Source organism: Somniosus microcephalus, chromosome 30 (genome assembly GCF_052327205.1).
Source record: "Somniosus microcephalus isolate GS21.2 chromosome 30, FLI_Smic_1.0, whole genome shotgun sequence".
Lineage (NCBI taxonomy): Eukaryota > Metazoa > Chordata > Chondrichthyes > Squaliformes > Somniosidae > Somniosus > Somniosus microcephalus.
This window is the reverse complement of record NC_141016.1, coordinates 22,601,756-22,618,958: the sequence shown is the minus strand read 5'-3', so window position 1 is coordinate 22,618,958 and position 17,203 is coordinate 22,601,756. Positions and strand designations below refer to the sequence as shown.

General features: G+C 48.8%; 1 protein-coding gene across 1 annotated transcript in view; it reads left to right on the top strand.

Moving 5' to 3' along the window:
- The window catches only part of LOC147098014 (methylcytosine dioxygenase tet3-like), a gene marked incomplete at its 5' end in the record, with an annotated part of 381,427 nt that overhangs the window by 243,505 nt on the left and 120,719 nt on the right, over positions 1-17,203 (top strand). The window contains one exon of the mRNA XM_085971208.1: positions 12,834-12,924. Within this exon, the coding sequence (XP_085827334.1) occupies positions 12,834-12,924 (91 nt within the window). The remainder of the gene's footprint in view (positions 1-12,833; positions 12,925-17,203) is intronic.

Sequence of the window (17,203 nt, the reverse complement as noted above, 5' to 3'; positions counted from 1 at the left end):
GCCAAGATTTGAAAACAGTTCACTCTAAATACAGTACTCCGGCTGATAGGTCTAAACTTAATTACTGAGTTTCGTGAATATTACGTCAGAATTTAAGTGCTGCAGTAACATTTTCTACATTCTAAAATGTCTGTTTTAACCTAGGGTTATATATGCCAACCCTCCCCAGACCGACACTGTTTAGATATGAAAGATAGTGAGGGAGAAATTGACTACAGCCCCGTTTGGGGTGCCAGCCTCGCCAGGGCACTAAAAGTAGCGCCCCAGAAGCATTCGCGGCCGCCTGCCAGAAATTCAGTGGTAGCGCCCCAAAGGGAAGCGCGGCGCTACTGGAGGCGCCCCGCATCCCTCTTGGGGCGCTGCGAGTGAATATCGTCGCGCTACGTGCCGCAGCGCCACATACTGCGGCACGTCGCGCTGCGGTATTGCAGGCCTTCCTCCCCTTCTTAAAGGGAGGGGCCTTGTTCAGTGCGATCTGGGGCCCAGCTGGGCCCCCGAGGATCGCGAGTGCAGGCAAAAGAGCCCGGCACCGAGGAGAAGTGCCGGGCTCTTGGAACGCAGCCGGCACTCCATGGGGGGGGGGGGGGCAGTTCAGGAGGCCGGGGACGGGAGCGCAGGCAGGGGGCCAACAACAAAAATGGCCGCCCCGCACCTCTCCTTTAATTTGCGCCTCCCCCGCCGCAGGTAGGCCCCCCTGAACCGGTCGCACATAGCGTCCAGCGGTAAATCAGGGGGCGCTTCCAAATATCGCGGCCGGGGCATCAGCGGGGCGCTGCGCACACCGATGACGTCATCGATAGCGGCGCAGCGCTAATGGCTAGCGCCACCACTAGCGTCCCGCGGAATTTAGCGGGAGGCGTGGCCAGTGGCTTGCGACCCACTTAGCGCCCTCTTAAGGCGCTAACGGGTGGCACAGCCAACTGAATTTCTCCCTCACCTATCCTCCATAAGCACGGGCCCAATTTTCCTCTGCACTGCTCCTTAAAAAGGGCCTGAAAAACAGGGGCAGCGTTCCTGATTAGCATTGTACCTACATTTTCAGTATGGCTTTTCTGGTATCAACACCTGACTGCACCTGAAGAAGGCGCAGCAATGTAAATGACATTCAAATAAACGTCAGAGGGCTTTGTACACAGATTCTCTATAACGCCAGATACAGATCAGGGGCAGAATCCTCCCCCTCCCCATATTTGCATTACTGCTTGCTGGGCTGCTGTTTGTCAAGGGGCAGGCTGGCATTGTCAAGAATGGGCTTTATTTTTGATTTTTGAATTAAAAAAATAGTTTCGCTGCTTCTGCACTTGTTGCTGAATTTCAGTAAGTCTTTTACACGTGGGGGGTGGTTTTGTGACCGGGGGCGCGTTGGAGGGGGGACTGCTGCTTGTCGGGTCGATGTCCCGCCTCCATCGATTTGTGGCCAACCCACACTATTTTCCCTTGATTGACCTTGTTTCGCCCGCCCAGCGGGCTTAGCAGGCCAATTAAGGGGAAGCCAGTTGCAGAGCACATCAGCGTATGATATTTCATCTGTCAAAAAATTTTGACAGATGAATTGTCATCGTTTGACAGCTCTGTGACATTCTCTGCAGTTTGATGAGTTCTTAAGACTGCATCAAACTTCTTTCTTTAACAGAATTGAGATGGTTGTTGCATCTGTGAATGCAATGGCCACCTGTCAATTCCAGCGCGGAGGTGCGAGACTCTCCGCATACACGCCGACTGAAACCTGCAGGAAGAAACAAAGGTAAGTAAACTTTTAAAAACACTTTGCCCTTACCTCAGATACTCACCTCTCCACCCTTGCACCCATCACTTACCTACACACCACACTTTTGCACCCCCTCTGACCCCCGCAGACCCAGTACTCGCCTCGCTGAGATGGTGGGTTTTGGAGCCTTCGGGAAGCCCGCACTTGTGAGGGCAAAAAGGGGATAATCCTATTTTCTGCCTGTTAACTCCCTGTTAACAAATAATTAATAGGCTTTAATCCCTTCCCACCTCCAAGGAGACGGGACCCGGCGCAGGACGGCTACCCGCCTCCTGGGAAGATGGCATGGAGGCGGGTTGGGGACGGGTTGGGCACCCGCCCCCAAATTCTGCCATTTTCTCGGCAGCCCTGCCTCCATACCCACCTCTCCAGGGCTGGCAAAATCGCCCCCATAGTGATGGAGGCCATGTCCAGTACTGTGACACCCTTCCCCCAACCCCACTTTCCAAATATGAATTATTTAGATGCAGAAAAGAGAATTACATAGGATATACAGCACAGAAACAGGCCATTCAGCCCAACCAGTCCATGCCGGCGTTTATGCTCCACTCGAGCCTCCTCCCGTCGTTCCTCATCTAAGTCTATCAGCGTAACCCTCTATTCCCTTCTCCCTCATATGTTTGTCCAGTCTCCCCTTAACTGCATCTACACAGGAAACTTTCTGGTATCCGGCACTGACGGGACCGAGTTGGTGCCGTCCCATCAAAACTGCCGTATAAACCAGCGCTAATGTTAAAACATACGGAGCTTTTCAGCTCCGTGTGAATCAACAAACCCTGTTGCTTAGCAACAGCTTCAAAACAGTCGGCTGCAGCTTAAAAGCGTCTCTGTAGCTAAGCAACAGCTTCAGCTAGACCTTGCAGAGCCTGACTGGGGAAAAAAAAGCAACGAGAAGTAAAAAAAACTTATAGGAAACGGCTCCTGAATTTTGCCAGTAGATAGAGCTTTCCAGACTTTTAACCTCCGGTTAAACGAAAGTTTCCTGTACTATCCGCTTCAAAGACTCCCTGTGGCAGCGAGTTCCACCTTCTCACCACTCTTTGGGTAAAGAAGTTTCTTCTGAATTCCCTATTTGATTTCTTGGTCACTTATTTAATTATGCACTTCCCCACAAGTGGAAACGTTCTCTTTGTGTCTACTCTATCAAAAATCTTTCATAATTTTAATTAAACCACAAGCCCCCTTCACAGCTACTGATGATGTTTTAACTGGCTATCACAACTTCTTGGCCTGTTTTTTTCTGACCCCTGCGGGTGTGTACGAGCTGTGTACACACACGTAGGGGCCTCGCAAGTGCCGGTCTCAGGCATGCCAAGTGCGTGCGCTGAAAACCGGCACTTCCGATCTGTCAAGAAGCCTCCGCCTGCCCGGGAGAAGGGCCTCCGCGGGGGGGAGAGTTCCACTTTCTGCACAACCTCTGAGAACCTTTAAAAATCTTACGCCTGGTAAAAGCCTGCGTAAGGCCTGCTTTTACCAGCATAAGAGTTTTAAAAAGTTTTAAAAATTTTTAAATGTCACTCATTTATAATTTTAAAATACTTTTAAAAACATACGTTTATTTTTAGCTCCGTAAAAAACTTTAATTTATTTTTTTTAATTACATTTTTGTTTAAAACATTTAATTTAATGTAATTTTAACTAATTTTAAATAAAATGTATTTAATCTTTTAGTGTGTTTTTTGAGTGATCCCCATTCATACTTTTGACATGTCTACACGGAGAGACCTGTTGCCATTCTTGCCATGGAGGGAGTGCAGCAAAGATTCACCAGACTGATACCTGGGATGGCAGGAATGACGTATGAGGGGAGATTGGGTCGATTGGGCTTATACTCAAAATCAAATCAAATCAATCAAATCAACTTTTATTGTCATTGTTAGTGCACAAGTGCAGTACAACGAAATGTAGGCTTGCGGCTCCCGAGAGTGTACATTTAGATTAAGACATTTAAACATTCAACATACATTTGGCTTGTAATACATTAACATAATACATTAACATAAACCCCGTGTTTGCGTGGGTTTCCTCCGGGTGCTCCGGTTTCCTCCCACAGTCCAAAGATGTGCGGGTTAGGTTGATTGGCCATGATAAAAAAATTGGCCCTTAGTGTTAGGGGGATTAAATACGTGGGGTTACGGGGTTACTGGGATAGGGCTTGGGTGGGATGGCGGTCGGTGTAGGGACCGGGTGCTAGGGTTTGGATGATCAGCCATGATCTCGTTGAATGGCGGAGCAGGCTCGAAGGGCCGAATGGCCTACTCCTGCTCCTATCTTCTATGTTTCTATGTTTCTATAATAAAGTGCATTGGCAGATGTGCAGGCTTTAGAGTTTATTTGTGGAGTTCAGTAGGATGACAGCCCTGGGAAAGAAGCTGTTCCTAAATCTGGTCGTACGGGTGCGAATGCATCTGTAGCGTCTCCCAGGTGGCAGGAGGGCGAACAGACTGTGGCTGGGGTGGGTAGGGTCTTTGATGATGGACCGTGACCTCCGTAAACAGCGTTTCTGGTATATGTGCTCTATGGTCGGTAGCCGGGTGCCGGTAATGCGTTGGGCAGTTTTGACTACCCGCTGCAGGGCTTTCCGGTCATAGTAGCTACAGCTGCCATACCATACTGTGATACAGTTCGTCAGGATGCTCTCTATTGTGCAGCGGTAAAAGTTAAACTCGCTGGAGTTTAGAAGAATGAGAGGGGATCTCATTGAAACTTATAAAATTCTAACAGGACTAGACAGACTAGATGCAGGAAGGATGTTCCCGATGGCGGGAGAGTCCAGAACCAGGGGTCACAGTCTAAGGATAAGGGGTAAGCCATTTAGGACAGAGATGAGGAGCAATTTCTTCACCCAGAGAGTGGTGAACCTGTGGAATTCTCTACCACAGAAGGCAGTTGAGGCCAATTCATTAAATATATTCAAAAAGGAGTTAGATATATTTCTTAAGGCTAAAGGGATCAAGGGATATGAGGAGAAGGCAGGGACAGGGTACTGAATTTGGATGATCAGCCATGATCTCATTGAATGGCGGAGCAGGCTCGAGGGGCCGAATGGCCTACTCCTGCTCCTATCTTCTATGTTTCTGTGTCAAAAGTGTGAAGGGGGATTCCCTTCTTTGATTGGTTCCCCATGGCCCACGTGACCCCGGGACGCTTGCGAACCGCCTGCGCCCCGGGATACCTGGGCCTCTGCCCGCGCGCACCAGGAGAGGTCCAGGAGCGGAAGCCTCGGGACCTACAGAGCCAACAGGTAAGTTCGTAGATTTTTCCAGATCGCAGGCATCCGCCCGCAGGAAGCCTCCGATCGGAAAATCCGGCCCATAGTTTCCCTACCAAAAATACTTCCCTCTGCCGACCAGCCTTCTCTATCCCACTTGGAATAAAAAGGGAAGCCCCACAGTCAAACCAGCACCCTCCTATTCCTGCACCATCGTTCGTACCCACACTTGTATTCTGTGTTCCTCCATCTAGTAATTGGCCACACAGTTTTGCCTTCTTACCAGTTGCCGCCAAGGCAAACTACAGGGGTGCCTGGACTGTTGCTTCGAGCTGAATTTTGCCGGCGCTCAGAGGGCAGGTTCGGAGGCGGGTCCACTGTCAAAATCAAAATGATTGACAGCGGGTTGGGAACCCGCTCCGAACCCGCCTCCATGTAAGTTTCCAAATTCAGAACAGACCTGACACCAAGCGGCGGGGGAGGCATTTAAGATACTTAACTGCTTGTTAACTACTATTTTGCCAGCCTTTTTCTTTTTTACCACTTTTTTAACGGGGTTCACGTCGTTCGGAGATCACGTCAGGTAAGTGTGTCGGGTGCTCTATGTCTCTCCATTGCTGTGAATAGGTGACAGCTGCAAAAGTGTTATGATAGCTACTATTTCACAGCTGGTCACTTTCCAATGTCAGAAGCTTGAGCCTTCAGGACTTGGAAGACACTTTTGAGCTGTTTGCAGTTTGGAAGTGTTTGGAGTAAACTCGCTATCCACTGTCACCTCCTTGGAGCAAGCTCTCTCACCACTGACAGATCGCTTCTGTCATCTCAACTTCAGCTGCCATCTATTCCAGCAACATCAGTGCCCTTGAAAAAATCTCACCTTGGTCCTCTGAATCCCTCCACGATCAGCCCCAACACCAGCAGCACCAAGCACACCAACATCACCAACAACGTGGGGGGGGCGGTGGGGGGGAATTATGTCTCACCATTCACTGCAACTCACTAAGACAGGTGAGCACAGATCTCTCCAATAAGGCAAAGCGTTGAAAATAAAGATTTCAATGTTTGACAACACATTAACAGAAAATTTACATGAACATTGCATAAAACACCCAAGTGCCTACCCTTGTGTGTTGTTAGTTGGTGTGATTGGACTAGGATGAGGGTGAGAGTGAGGGGTGGCTAGTGAGATGGGGAAGTGATAATGTAGATAGAGAGGGATGGGTGGAGGTGCAAGGTAAGTTGGTGTGAGTAAGGATGTGCAGGAGTAGGGTAGGGAAGGCAGAGTGATGGGGATGTGATGAGTGGCACAGCAGGATGAGGTTGAGTGTGGCTTTGCAGTAACATTTCGTGATCTACTGAGATCATTGAAAGGTTTGCGCCACTGCAGCCTGGTCCTCCTGATGACATCCCTGCTTGTGTCCTCCTGTGCAATGTGCAACCAGGCTGCGTTGGTCTCCTGGGGAGGTCTCCTCCGCCCTTGGAAAGGGAAGAGAACCTCCCTGCGTGCTGTGACTCTCTCCATAAGCATATGGAGGGAGTCATGGGAGAGCCTGGGTGCAGCCGTGCACCTCTGTGCACCGCTTGTCGGTGTTTGCAGCACCTCAATGCTGTAGAACACTGACAGCACAACTATCAAAATCAATGTGGACATGGTCCCTTTAAGGAAACCGGATGATGATGTGTCATCAAATGATGTCCTCAGATCCGCTTCCGTTTAATTGGCCGTGAACCCCGCAGGGCGGGCTTAACAAGCCCAATCAATGAAAAATCGCTTGGAGGAGGTGGGCTGCAGTAGGCAGCGGGCTGGGACCGCGACATCGACCCCTGCCGCCCTGGACCCGCCTCGGTTGGCGAAATCGCGGCCTTACCGTGCCAACCCAGCCATAGCACAATAGTACACGCTCATTCATTGGAACAGACCTTTTAAATTCGTGTAAACACCACTGACATGTAAATCAGTTTTTGGCAGACATATATGAAGTTAAAAACCTATCACTCTTCATCATCAACAACAACAATTTGCATTTATATAGCGCCTTTAACGTAGTAAAACGTCCCAGGAGTGTCAGCAATCAAAATTTGACACTGAGCCACATAAGGAGATATTAGGACAGACGACCAAACACTTGGTCAAAGAGGTAGGTTTTAAGGAGGAGAGGCAGAGAGAGGCGGAGAGGTTTAGGGAGGGAATTCCAGTGTTTAGGACCGAGGCAACTGAAAGCACGACCGCCAATAGTGGAGCGATTAAAATCGGGGAGGTGCAAGAGGCCGGAATTGGAGGAGCGCAGAGATGAGAATTAAAAAATAGAGGTGTTGCCAGTGTCCAGATCAAAATCTTGCCCTATACTGTGGCTGTCACTTGGAGCTTTAACTGTACCATTCCCGTTAATTGTATTGGTGCCTTTAAGGCCCAGGCAATGCCCAGACTTAAGAACATAAGAATTAGGAGCAGGAGTCGGCCATACGGCCCCTCGAGCCTGCTCCGCCATTCAATAAGATCATGGCTGATCTTCGAGCTCAACTCCACTTTCCCGCCCAATCTCCATACCCCTTGATTCCCCGAGAATCCAAAAGTCAATCTATCTATCTCAGTCCTGAATATACTCAAAAGACTCAGCATTCACTCTACCTCTTCTGTCTGGCCCTGTGTCACATAGGGTATCGCCACATGAACCCAAAACACCTCAGCCATATGGTAATGAGGCTTCACAGAGCGTTGGGGCACTGACGCTGCGGTGGAGGGTGCCAAGTGCTCTCAGGATAGGAGGATCAGCCCTGAGGCCCCTCCTTCCGTGTCTTTGGCTGTGGTAGAATGTGGATACCTGCATCCAAAGAATTTCCTATAAAAATCTTAATTAAAGGCTGAAGTGTAGCTGTGCTGACCCCGCCCACCTCAGTGGGATAGATTTCCATCTTAATCACCCTCATTGAACTCAACAGAACGAAAATCAGGTGGGTTTTATAAAGGGCAGGTGATTGGCCCCGCTTACTGCCCAGCTGGTGAAGACCAAACTCTGCCCAAAGTTTTCTGAAGCCTTTGATATCTGGACTTTGGAACTGAATTTGTACAACTCCAGCCAGTCTCGCTGCAAACTCAGTGAAGAGTGGGGAAGATTTTCCGATTGGCAAAACAAGCTTGCAGGAGCTGCGGAAGTGGGGGTGGGTGGGGGGGGGGGCGGGTGGCAGTGGTGGAGTGGGTGTAAGTGTACAACAGCGTCGTTTTAATAGGCAATCGAAAACTAATTACGTGGCACTCTGTCTTTGTGTGATAGAAACGCAGAAAAATAGGAGCAGGAGTAGGCCATTCGGCCCTTCGAGCCTACTCCGCCATTCAATATGATCATGGCTGATCCTCTATCTCAATACCATATTCCCCCTCTCTCCCCATACCCCTCGATATCTTTTGTGTCTAGAAATCTATCTCCTTCTTAATTATATTCAGTGACTTGGCCTCCACAGCCTTCTGTGGTAGAGAATTCCACAGGTTCACCACCCTCTGAGTGAAGACATTTCTCCTCATCTCAGTCCTAAATGTCCTACCCCGTATCCTCAGACTGTGACCCCTCGTTCTGGACCCCCCAGCCAGGGGAAACATCCTCCCTGCATCCAGTCTGTCTAGCCCTGTCAGAACTTTATACGTTTCAAATGAGATCCCCTCTCATTCTTCTAAACTCTAGTGAATACTCTAAACTCCTGCTCTTTGGAATAAGGTTGCACAGCCCGCACTATCCCGGAGCCTATTGATATGCAATGGGTCAGTAACATTATGGATGCTGAAAGCCCGGAACGCGGTGGCCTTTCAGGACGTGGTTTCATAAAAGGAAACAAAGGTGAAATGGGGGCTCCTCTCCGAAACTTATGGAGCGCAGATGAACAAAGAACGTGCCTGTGTAGAGTGCCTTTTACATTCTCAGGATGTCCCAGAGCACTTTGCAGCCACCGGCGTTCTTTTTGCAGTGTAGTCACTGTTGTAATGCAGGAAAACACAGCGCCTAAATTTGCGCACAGCAAGCTCCCACAAACAGCGACGAGATAAACGACCAGATAGTCTGTTTTAGTGGTGGTGGTTCGGGGATAAATGTTGGTCAGGACATTGGGAGACCTCCCCCTGCTCTTCTTTTGAACACTGCCATGGGATCTTTTACCCGAGAGGGCAGTTGGGGCCCCGATTTAACATCCCACCCAAAAGACGGCACCTCCGACACTTCAGTACCGCCTCCCCTCAGGGCATGTGTGGGTATGTAGAATGATGGTGCGGGGTTAGGAGAAGGGGGCTGATTTGTCTGCGAAACCCCTCTTTTATTCCGAGTGGTATAGAACAGTTGTATGGTTGGGTGGGGGGCTGTTGCTCTCTTGTAACGCCTAGAAATTCGATTCAGCCTGAAAATGGGCGGTGCCACCACGGGCCAAGGGTAACGACTGCCCGCAAAAAGAACAAAGGAACATAAGAAATAGGAGCAGGAGTCGGCCATTTGGCCCTTCGAACCTGCTCTGCCATTCAATAAGATCATGGCTGATCTTCTACCTCATCACCACTTTCCTGCACTATCCCCATATCCCTTGATTCCCTTAATATTCAAAAATCTATCGATCTGTGTCTTGAATATACTCAACGACTGAGCCTCCACAGCCCTCTGGGGTAGAGAATTCCAAAGATTCACCACCCTCTGAGTGAAGAAATTTCTCCTCATCTCAGTCCTAAATGGCCGACCCCTTATTCTGAGACGTGACCCCTGGTGCTAGACTCCCCAGCCAGGGGGAAACATCCTCCCTGCATCTACCCTGTCAAGCCCTGTAAGAATTTTGTATGTTTCAATGAGATCACCCCTCATTCTTCTAAACTCTAGAGAATATAGGCCTAGTCTACTCGATCTCTCCTCATAGGACAATCCCCCCATCCCAGGAATCAGTCTGGTGAACTTTCGTTGCACTCCCTCTATGGCAAGTATATCCTTCCTTAGATAAGGAAACCAAAACTGTCCACAATACTCCAGGTGTGGTCTCACCAGGGCCCTATATAATTGCAGTAAGACATCTTTCCTCTTATACTCAAATCCTCTGGTAATAAAGGCCAACATTCCATTTGCTTTCCTAATTGCTTGCTGTACCTGTATGTTAACTTTCAGTGATTTTTGTACAAGGACACCCAGGTCCCTCTAAACATTTCCCAATCTCTCACCATTTTAAAAATACTCTGCTTTTCTATTTCTCCAACCAAAGTGGATAACTTCACATTTCTCCACATTATATTCCATTTGCCATGTTCTTGCCCACTCACTTAGCCTCTCTATATCCCCTCGAAGCCCCCTTGCAGCCTCCTCACAACTTACATTCCCACCCAGCTTTGTATCATCAGCAAACTTGGATATATTACATTTGCATTTGATTTAAATGTGCGGAGGGCAGAATTTCCTGTGCCACGCGCTCTTTCCGGCGGTAACCTCGGCAGGAGGCCGAAGGTCGCATCTGAAGGATCGGTGCGGTGTTCTCGGGAACGTGCTGTTTGGGATAAACTGGTGATGGCTCCTGGGTTTTTGCTGGGTCAGCAGGTATCGAGTCCGCGGGTGGCCCTTTTCGTGCTGGATCATTGTCCGCTGTGGCCCATTAGGAGGCAATTGTCTGTCCACGGCTCCCCTCTTACTTTCTCCGACATTTGTCTGGGTCTTGCGTGTGGGGTCCACATATGGGTGCCAGACAGCCTGGAGCTCCCGCCTTCGCTGGCTGCCGTAGCTCCACAGATGTTTCAGCCAGATGTCTGCTGTGTGGAGGTTTGTGCTCCACCATGGTGCTGGAGGGGGAGGGGGATGGGGACGCCCCATCTAGCAGTGGCAGTGCACGAGCCTGCATATCGCAGAGGGGATTCACTCCCTGCCGGGTGATTCCTAAAGCACAGGCTCAGATTTGGAGGGACTGGGACTGGAAACACAACCTCAAGACTGTGGCATAGATGTCCTTAAACCGTTGCATGAGAAAACAATCAAAATATATTTTTAAAAAAGGAAAACATGAACCTCTTGGTCAGGAGTTCACTGATGTAAATGGTGCAGAAGAGAGTTCAATTAAATTGTCAACAACAGCAGACTTTTGGAGGACTCTTGGTGAGAATATGATGTTAAATCGCCCTTTAAAAACAGACTTCAAAACTTTGCATATCAGTTCCTAAACTGGAAAACCCCAATCTATAAAATTTACGGAACTGCAGCTTTGATTTTTTTTTCCGAAAATTCTAACAACCCTAGCACAGTATAGTTTATTTTAAAAGTATTTCCCTCCTGTAATGTTTGACTGACCAGGGGGGAGATTTGACGCATCTCATTGGAAGCAGTTTGCACTCCAATTACACAGCCTGAGCTCCCCATAGTTACCACTTAGCCCAGCAGCTGTTTACTGTACGGTTTCCAGCTCACTGCCGCTTTCCCCCGGCTCCACACGCTGTCAACGGCTGCACGCGCGGGCGCGCTGTGGAGAGGGCGGTAAGAGGAGCGGCGATGGCCAAAATCGGTGAGCGTGCGTCAATTCGGCCGTTGGACGCCGATTGGCGTCACGCTCCCGGTAATTAAAATACTGGCGGCGAGCGCAGGCAACGGCAGTGCTGCCGACCTGCCCAATATGGCGGCCGCCGCGTTCCGCGCCGGAATTGGGCGGAAGCGAGGCGGCGGCCATTTTTTTCTTGAAAACTGGCATTAAAGCATCGAATTTCTAGGCCTAAGTATCTGGAGCTCAGGAGAAAGGTAGGCAAGTATCTTCAGCTGCTGGGGTGGGGGCTTGTGGTTCTTTCCCCTCGTCTGCAATGTTCCGGATCCCAGTGGTGTAAGACCATTTGGGGGGGAAAAACTGGGTCGTGCCCCCTTTGGGGCACTAACTTTGCTACTTTTAGCGCCCCGAAAAAATTAGCGCCCCCGCGCCCAAAATTCACCGGTAGCGCCCCAAGAGGACCTGCCGAAGGCTGCTGTACTGCAGGCCTTCCTCCTTGACATGAATCAGTCATTCATGAAAGAAAGACTTATGAAATAATACTGAGCGGTCTGCGGGTGGCGCTGTCCAGGGAGAGTATAAATACTCGGGCACGGGCCCAGCTTGCGCAGGACATTCTTAACAGGAACTAGTGAAGGACACAACTAGACCTCCATGTTGTAAAACAGTTGATTAAAGCTTTGTTTAACGCTTAGACCAAGTGCCTAGTAGTTTTCTTGCATCACTCCCCTTATTGAAGGGGAGGGACCCTGCACTGTGCCACCCGGGGCCCAGCTGGGCCACCAGGGATTGGAGTGCCGCGTGCGGGGCTTCACAGAAGTCCGGGGACAGCAACGGGGGGGCAGGCGGCCAGCAACAAAAATGGCCGCCTGGCACCTCCCCCTTAATTAGCGCCGCCTCGGCCGCAGGTAGGCACCCCCCCTTGACCCTGTCGGACTGAGCGTCCGGCGGTAAGTCAGGGGGTCGCTACCGAAGTTCACAGCCGGGGCGCTGCGCGCGGCGTTAGCGCCCTCGGAGGCGCAAAGCAACCAAATTTTTCCCCGTTAGTTTCAGTGTAATTCCAACACGGGATTTAAAATGTACTCAGAGAACCTTGGATTCCCCGGGCAAATTTTTAACCTACCTGAAGTTTAGTGTGCGGAGTTGCTGTCATCCGCATTGGGCAGGAGAATGGAAAATTCAGCCGGTATAAATAGGGTACTGACTGCCTGGGGAACCAACACTGCAACCACCAATTTGAGACACATTCAGTACAATTAAAAATACCAAAATTGGTAGGTTTGATTCGAATGGGATTCCTGACTCTATATTGTGCGTGGCCTTGTTAAATGGGAAAAATATAGTTAATTTATTTTGTGTTTGTTTTTCTATTTATTGCAGAGCAAATCATAGAAAAAGATGAAGGTCCATACTATACACATCTTGGCTCTGGACCCACTGTGGTAGCAGTTCGAGAACAAATGGAAGAAAGGTATGTTGGTCAGAGATTTCTATCCTTTTTTGAAACGTGGGATGGGCACCAGGATGGCGCATTAGAGAGGAGAAACAAGGAAGAGGCAAATAGCACTAGAGCAGAGAGTAGTTCCGAAATTGGAGGGATCAGACACGGGGCCGATACGATGAGTTTGCTGTGCATGTGCGTAAATACACGGAGCGAGCTGCAGATGCAAGTCGCCACGTGGGACTGTGATATCGTGGAAATAACAGAAACCTGGCTCAAAGAAGGGGTGGATTGGGAACTTAATATTCCCGGCTACAAGGAATTCAGGAAACATAGAGAAGGAATAAAAGGAGGGTGGCAGCATTGATCAAAGAAACTATTACAGCACTGGAGAAGGATGATGTAGTTGAGGGGCCAACGACAGAGTCTGTTTGGTTAGAATTAAGAAAGAATAGAGGAGCTATTACGCTGCTGGGTGTTTACTATAGACCGCCAAATAGTGAGAAGGAGATGGAGGAGAAAATTGCAGAAAGATGCAGCAAAGGTTCACCAGACTGATTCCTGGGATGGCAGGACTGTCGTATGAGGAGAGATTGGGTCGACTAGGCCTGTATTCACTAGAGTTTAGAAGAATGAGAGGGGATCTCATTGAAACGTATAAAATTCTGACAGGGCTGGACAGATTGGATGCAGGGAGGATGGTTCCCCTGGCTGGGGGGTCTAGAACGAGGGGTCACAGTCTCAGGATACGGGGTAGGACATTTAGGACTGAGATGAGGAGAAATTTCTTCACTCAGAGAGTGGTGAACCTGTGGAATTCTCTACCACAGAAGGCTGTGGAGGCCAAGTCACTGAATATATTGAAGAAGGAGATAGATAGATTTCTAGACACAAACGGTATCAAGGGGTATGGGGAGAGAGCGGGAATATGGTATTGAGAGCGAGGATCAGCCATGATCATATTGAATGGTGGAGCAGGCTCGAAGGGCCGAATGGCCTACTCCTCCTATTTTTCTATGTTTCTATGTTTCTATGCAAGAACTACAGAGTAGTGATAATGGGGGACTTCAATTATCCTAATATAGACTCGGATAGTAACAGTGTAAAGGGCAAAGAGGGGGAGGAATTACTGAAACGTGTACAAGAGAACTTTCTTTAGCAGTGTGTTTCCAAAATCCAAAATTATGCACACACACTTTAATGCAAATATTGGCCCGGATTACAGTCATAGTGATGCTGAAAGTTATTTATCAAAAAATTAAATTTTTATTGAGGTTGGTGCAATGAAGGAACTTATGAATAAAATTGCAATTCTATCATTATTAGAATTTTGTACATTGTATCATAATTTGGGGATTCCATTGCATATCATTAGGGGATTCCTTTGGTAAATGATTGAAATGGAATCCTCCTTTGTGATTGGAGGACCGGGCCCATGTGATCTCAGGCACGCTTCTGAACCGCCTGCGTCCCTGGGATCCGTGGGCCAATACGCTGCCCTCCGCCTCCAGGCCTGAGACCGCAACTCTTCGCAGCCTGGGCGCCAGGAGGTGCTTTCGTCAATTGTTTCGCGGGTCGGAGGCGTACTCGGGAGGTACGCCTCCGACTGCAATTTCTAAGCCATTATTTTAGCCAAATGTATTATTTTACTTTACACCAGTGTAACCCCCGTACTGTTGCAATTGCACATTGCACACACTGAGAGGTGCAGGCACCTTCTTCCGACATTGTTTCGGCCCTAGTCTCAGCCTCCTTGCTGCTGAAACCTTAATCCGTGGCTTTACCAGCACCAGGATTGATGCTGGACGGGAACGGGGAAGGAAGCTGCCGCAGGCTGCAGGCCACATTTTCCCTGCAACCCCCACCAGAGAATGCAGGCTGCGGTTCTCAGTGGCTTCTTTCCCTGCCACAGCACAAAAAACCATGACCTCCCCCCTGAAAGGAAAAAGATGCAGAAGAGCGGAGACAGAGAGAGAAATGGCCACACAAAGACAAAAAGGAGAGAGCCCATATCCTGGTGTGTACAGTGTGCACTAGAAGATCTGTATGCAGCACACATTCTGTCCATCATACTTCAGGCATCTCACTTTCACATTACATTTTGGTATGAATGCAAACTTGTGTGTCACATTGGACCTTATTGGCTGAAAGTGCATAGAATTTACAGCACAGAACAGGCCATTCGGCCCAACAGGTCTATGTCTGTGTTTATGTTCCACACGAGCCTCCTCCTACCTTACTTCATCTCACCCTATCACCATATCCTTCTATCTTATCTTATATTTATGGCCCCTAGTTTTGGACTCCCCACAAATGGAAACATCTGCTCTACGTCTATGCTATCGAACCCCTTCACAATTTTAATGACCTCTATCAGGTCACCTCTGTGGTAAACCACTGTGTGTATTCCACTGTGGACATGCCTGTACATGTCTCGGCTGACTCCTCCCACGAGTCCAGGTATAAAGGTGACTGCTCCACAGTCCCTCTGTATTCTGGACCGGTCGACCACTCGAGGCACACCTTCATTCTCTTGTTAATAAAAGCCTGTTAATTACTCGCTTAATCTCAGTCTTTTGAGTTATTGATAGCGCATCAACCTCCAAGTCTTTTTTCGAGAGAAAAGAGCCCCAGCCTGTTCAGTCTTTCCAGATAGTTGTACCCTATCAGTCCTGGTGTCATCCTAGTAAATCTTTTTTGCACTTTCTCCAATGTTCCTATATCCTTTACTACCATGGAGGTCATAAGCATAAAAGTGGAACAAATCACAGCCGAGGATATGGTCCTGAATTTTCACAGGAACGCCAACTGGTGCCCTCCAGCACTGACCCCGTCAGCGTATGCGCTGTGAGAAGGAGGGCACCTAATTTAAATGGGCCCAACTACCCACTACAGGTGCATCTCGGGCACCCACCAGCCTATATTGGCTGGAAACTCTGATGCACCTGTTGCCGCGACTCCCTGTCCCATAGGGCACCACTTGTGTCCGTTTGGATGCCGGTATGCCTCACCTCTGGACATACAGGCTGCTACACTCACTCCGGGTCACATGATGGAAGGGGGACAACAATAACAATTATTGGCGTTTATCTAGGGTCTTTAACGTAGAAGAACGTCCCATGGTGCTTCATCATCAGACCAAGCCAAAGGAGGAGATATTAGGAGGGGTGACCAAAAGCTTGGTCAAAGGTTTGAGTTTTAAGAAAGGTCTTCAAGGAGGAGAGGGAAGTGGAGGGAATTAGAGAAAGAATTCAGCCGTCAAATGGCGGGACAAAGAGAGGAGAGATGGATGAAAGAAAGAGAGAAAGAAAGAAAGAAAGAACTTTCATGTATATAGTGCCTTATCACATTCTTAGGATGTCTCATGGCATCTCACAATCAATGAATTACTTTGAATTGTAGCCACTATTACTTTGTGGGAAAATACAGTTGCTAATTGTGATAGTAATGTCATCCTGTGGAACCAAGGGAATGGACAGCCCGACACGTCTGATGGAGATAAAACTTGATGTTGGTCGTATGGTCAACCAGAATTGAGCCATGGAGGGAGGTTCATTTCCAAGATCATTCTCACAATAAGAGAATATTGCCTCTCTGACTTAAAAGGGATTCCTGTTTTAAGCTACAACTTCTGATATGAACTCAGATTCAGGACTTTAGGCCGCGATTTTCTCAGCGGTGTCGGGATGGGGGCGGGTCAGCTGGTTTCTGGGTTCCAGTCCCGCCCCCAGCTGCCTCCACTCTACAGGCGTGATTTTTCCTTGATTGGCCTTGTTAAGCCCGCCCTGCGGGTTTACGGCCAATTAACAGGAAGCGGATCTGCTGACATCATTTGATGGCATGTCATCTGCCGCTTTCCTTAAAGGGACCATGCACAATTTTATTTTGACAGTTGATTTTTCAGTGCTTGACAGCATTGAGGTGCTGCAAACACTGACAATCACTGCACAAAGGTGAACTCTTGCATCCAGGCTCTCCAGTGACTCCCTCCATATGGAGGGAGTCACTGCACGCAGGGCGGAAGAGACCTCCCCAGGACACCAACTTACCTTGCACCTCCACCCAACCCTCTCTATCTACTTTATCACTTCCCCATCTCACTAGCCACCCCTCACACTCACCCTCATTCTACTGCAAGCATACTAATTAACAACACACAAGGGTGGGCACTTCAGAGGTTTAGCCAATGTCCATGTGAAGTTTCTGGTAATGTGTTGAAATACAGTGAAATTTCTTTTTCAAAAAGTGCCCCTTATTGGACAGATCTGAGCGCACATTGAGAAGTGTCTTACTGAGTTCCAGTGATTTG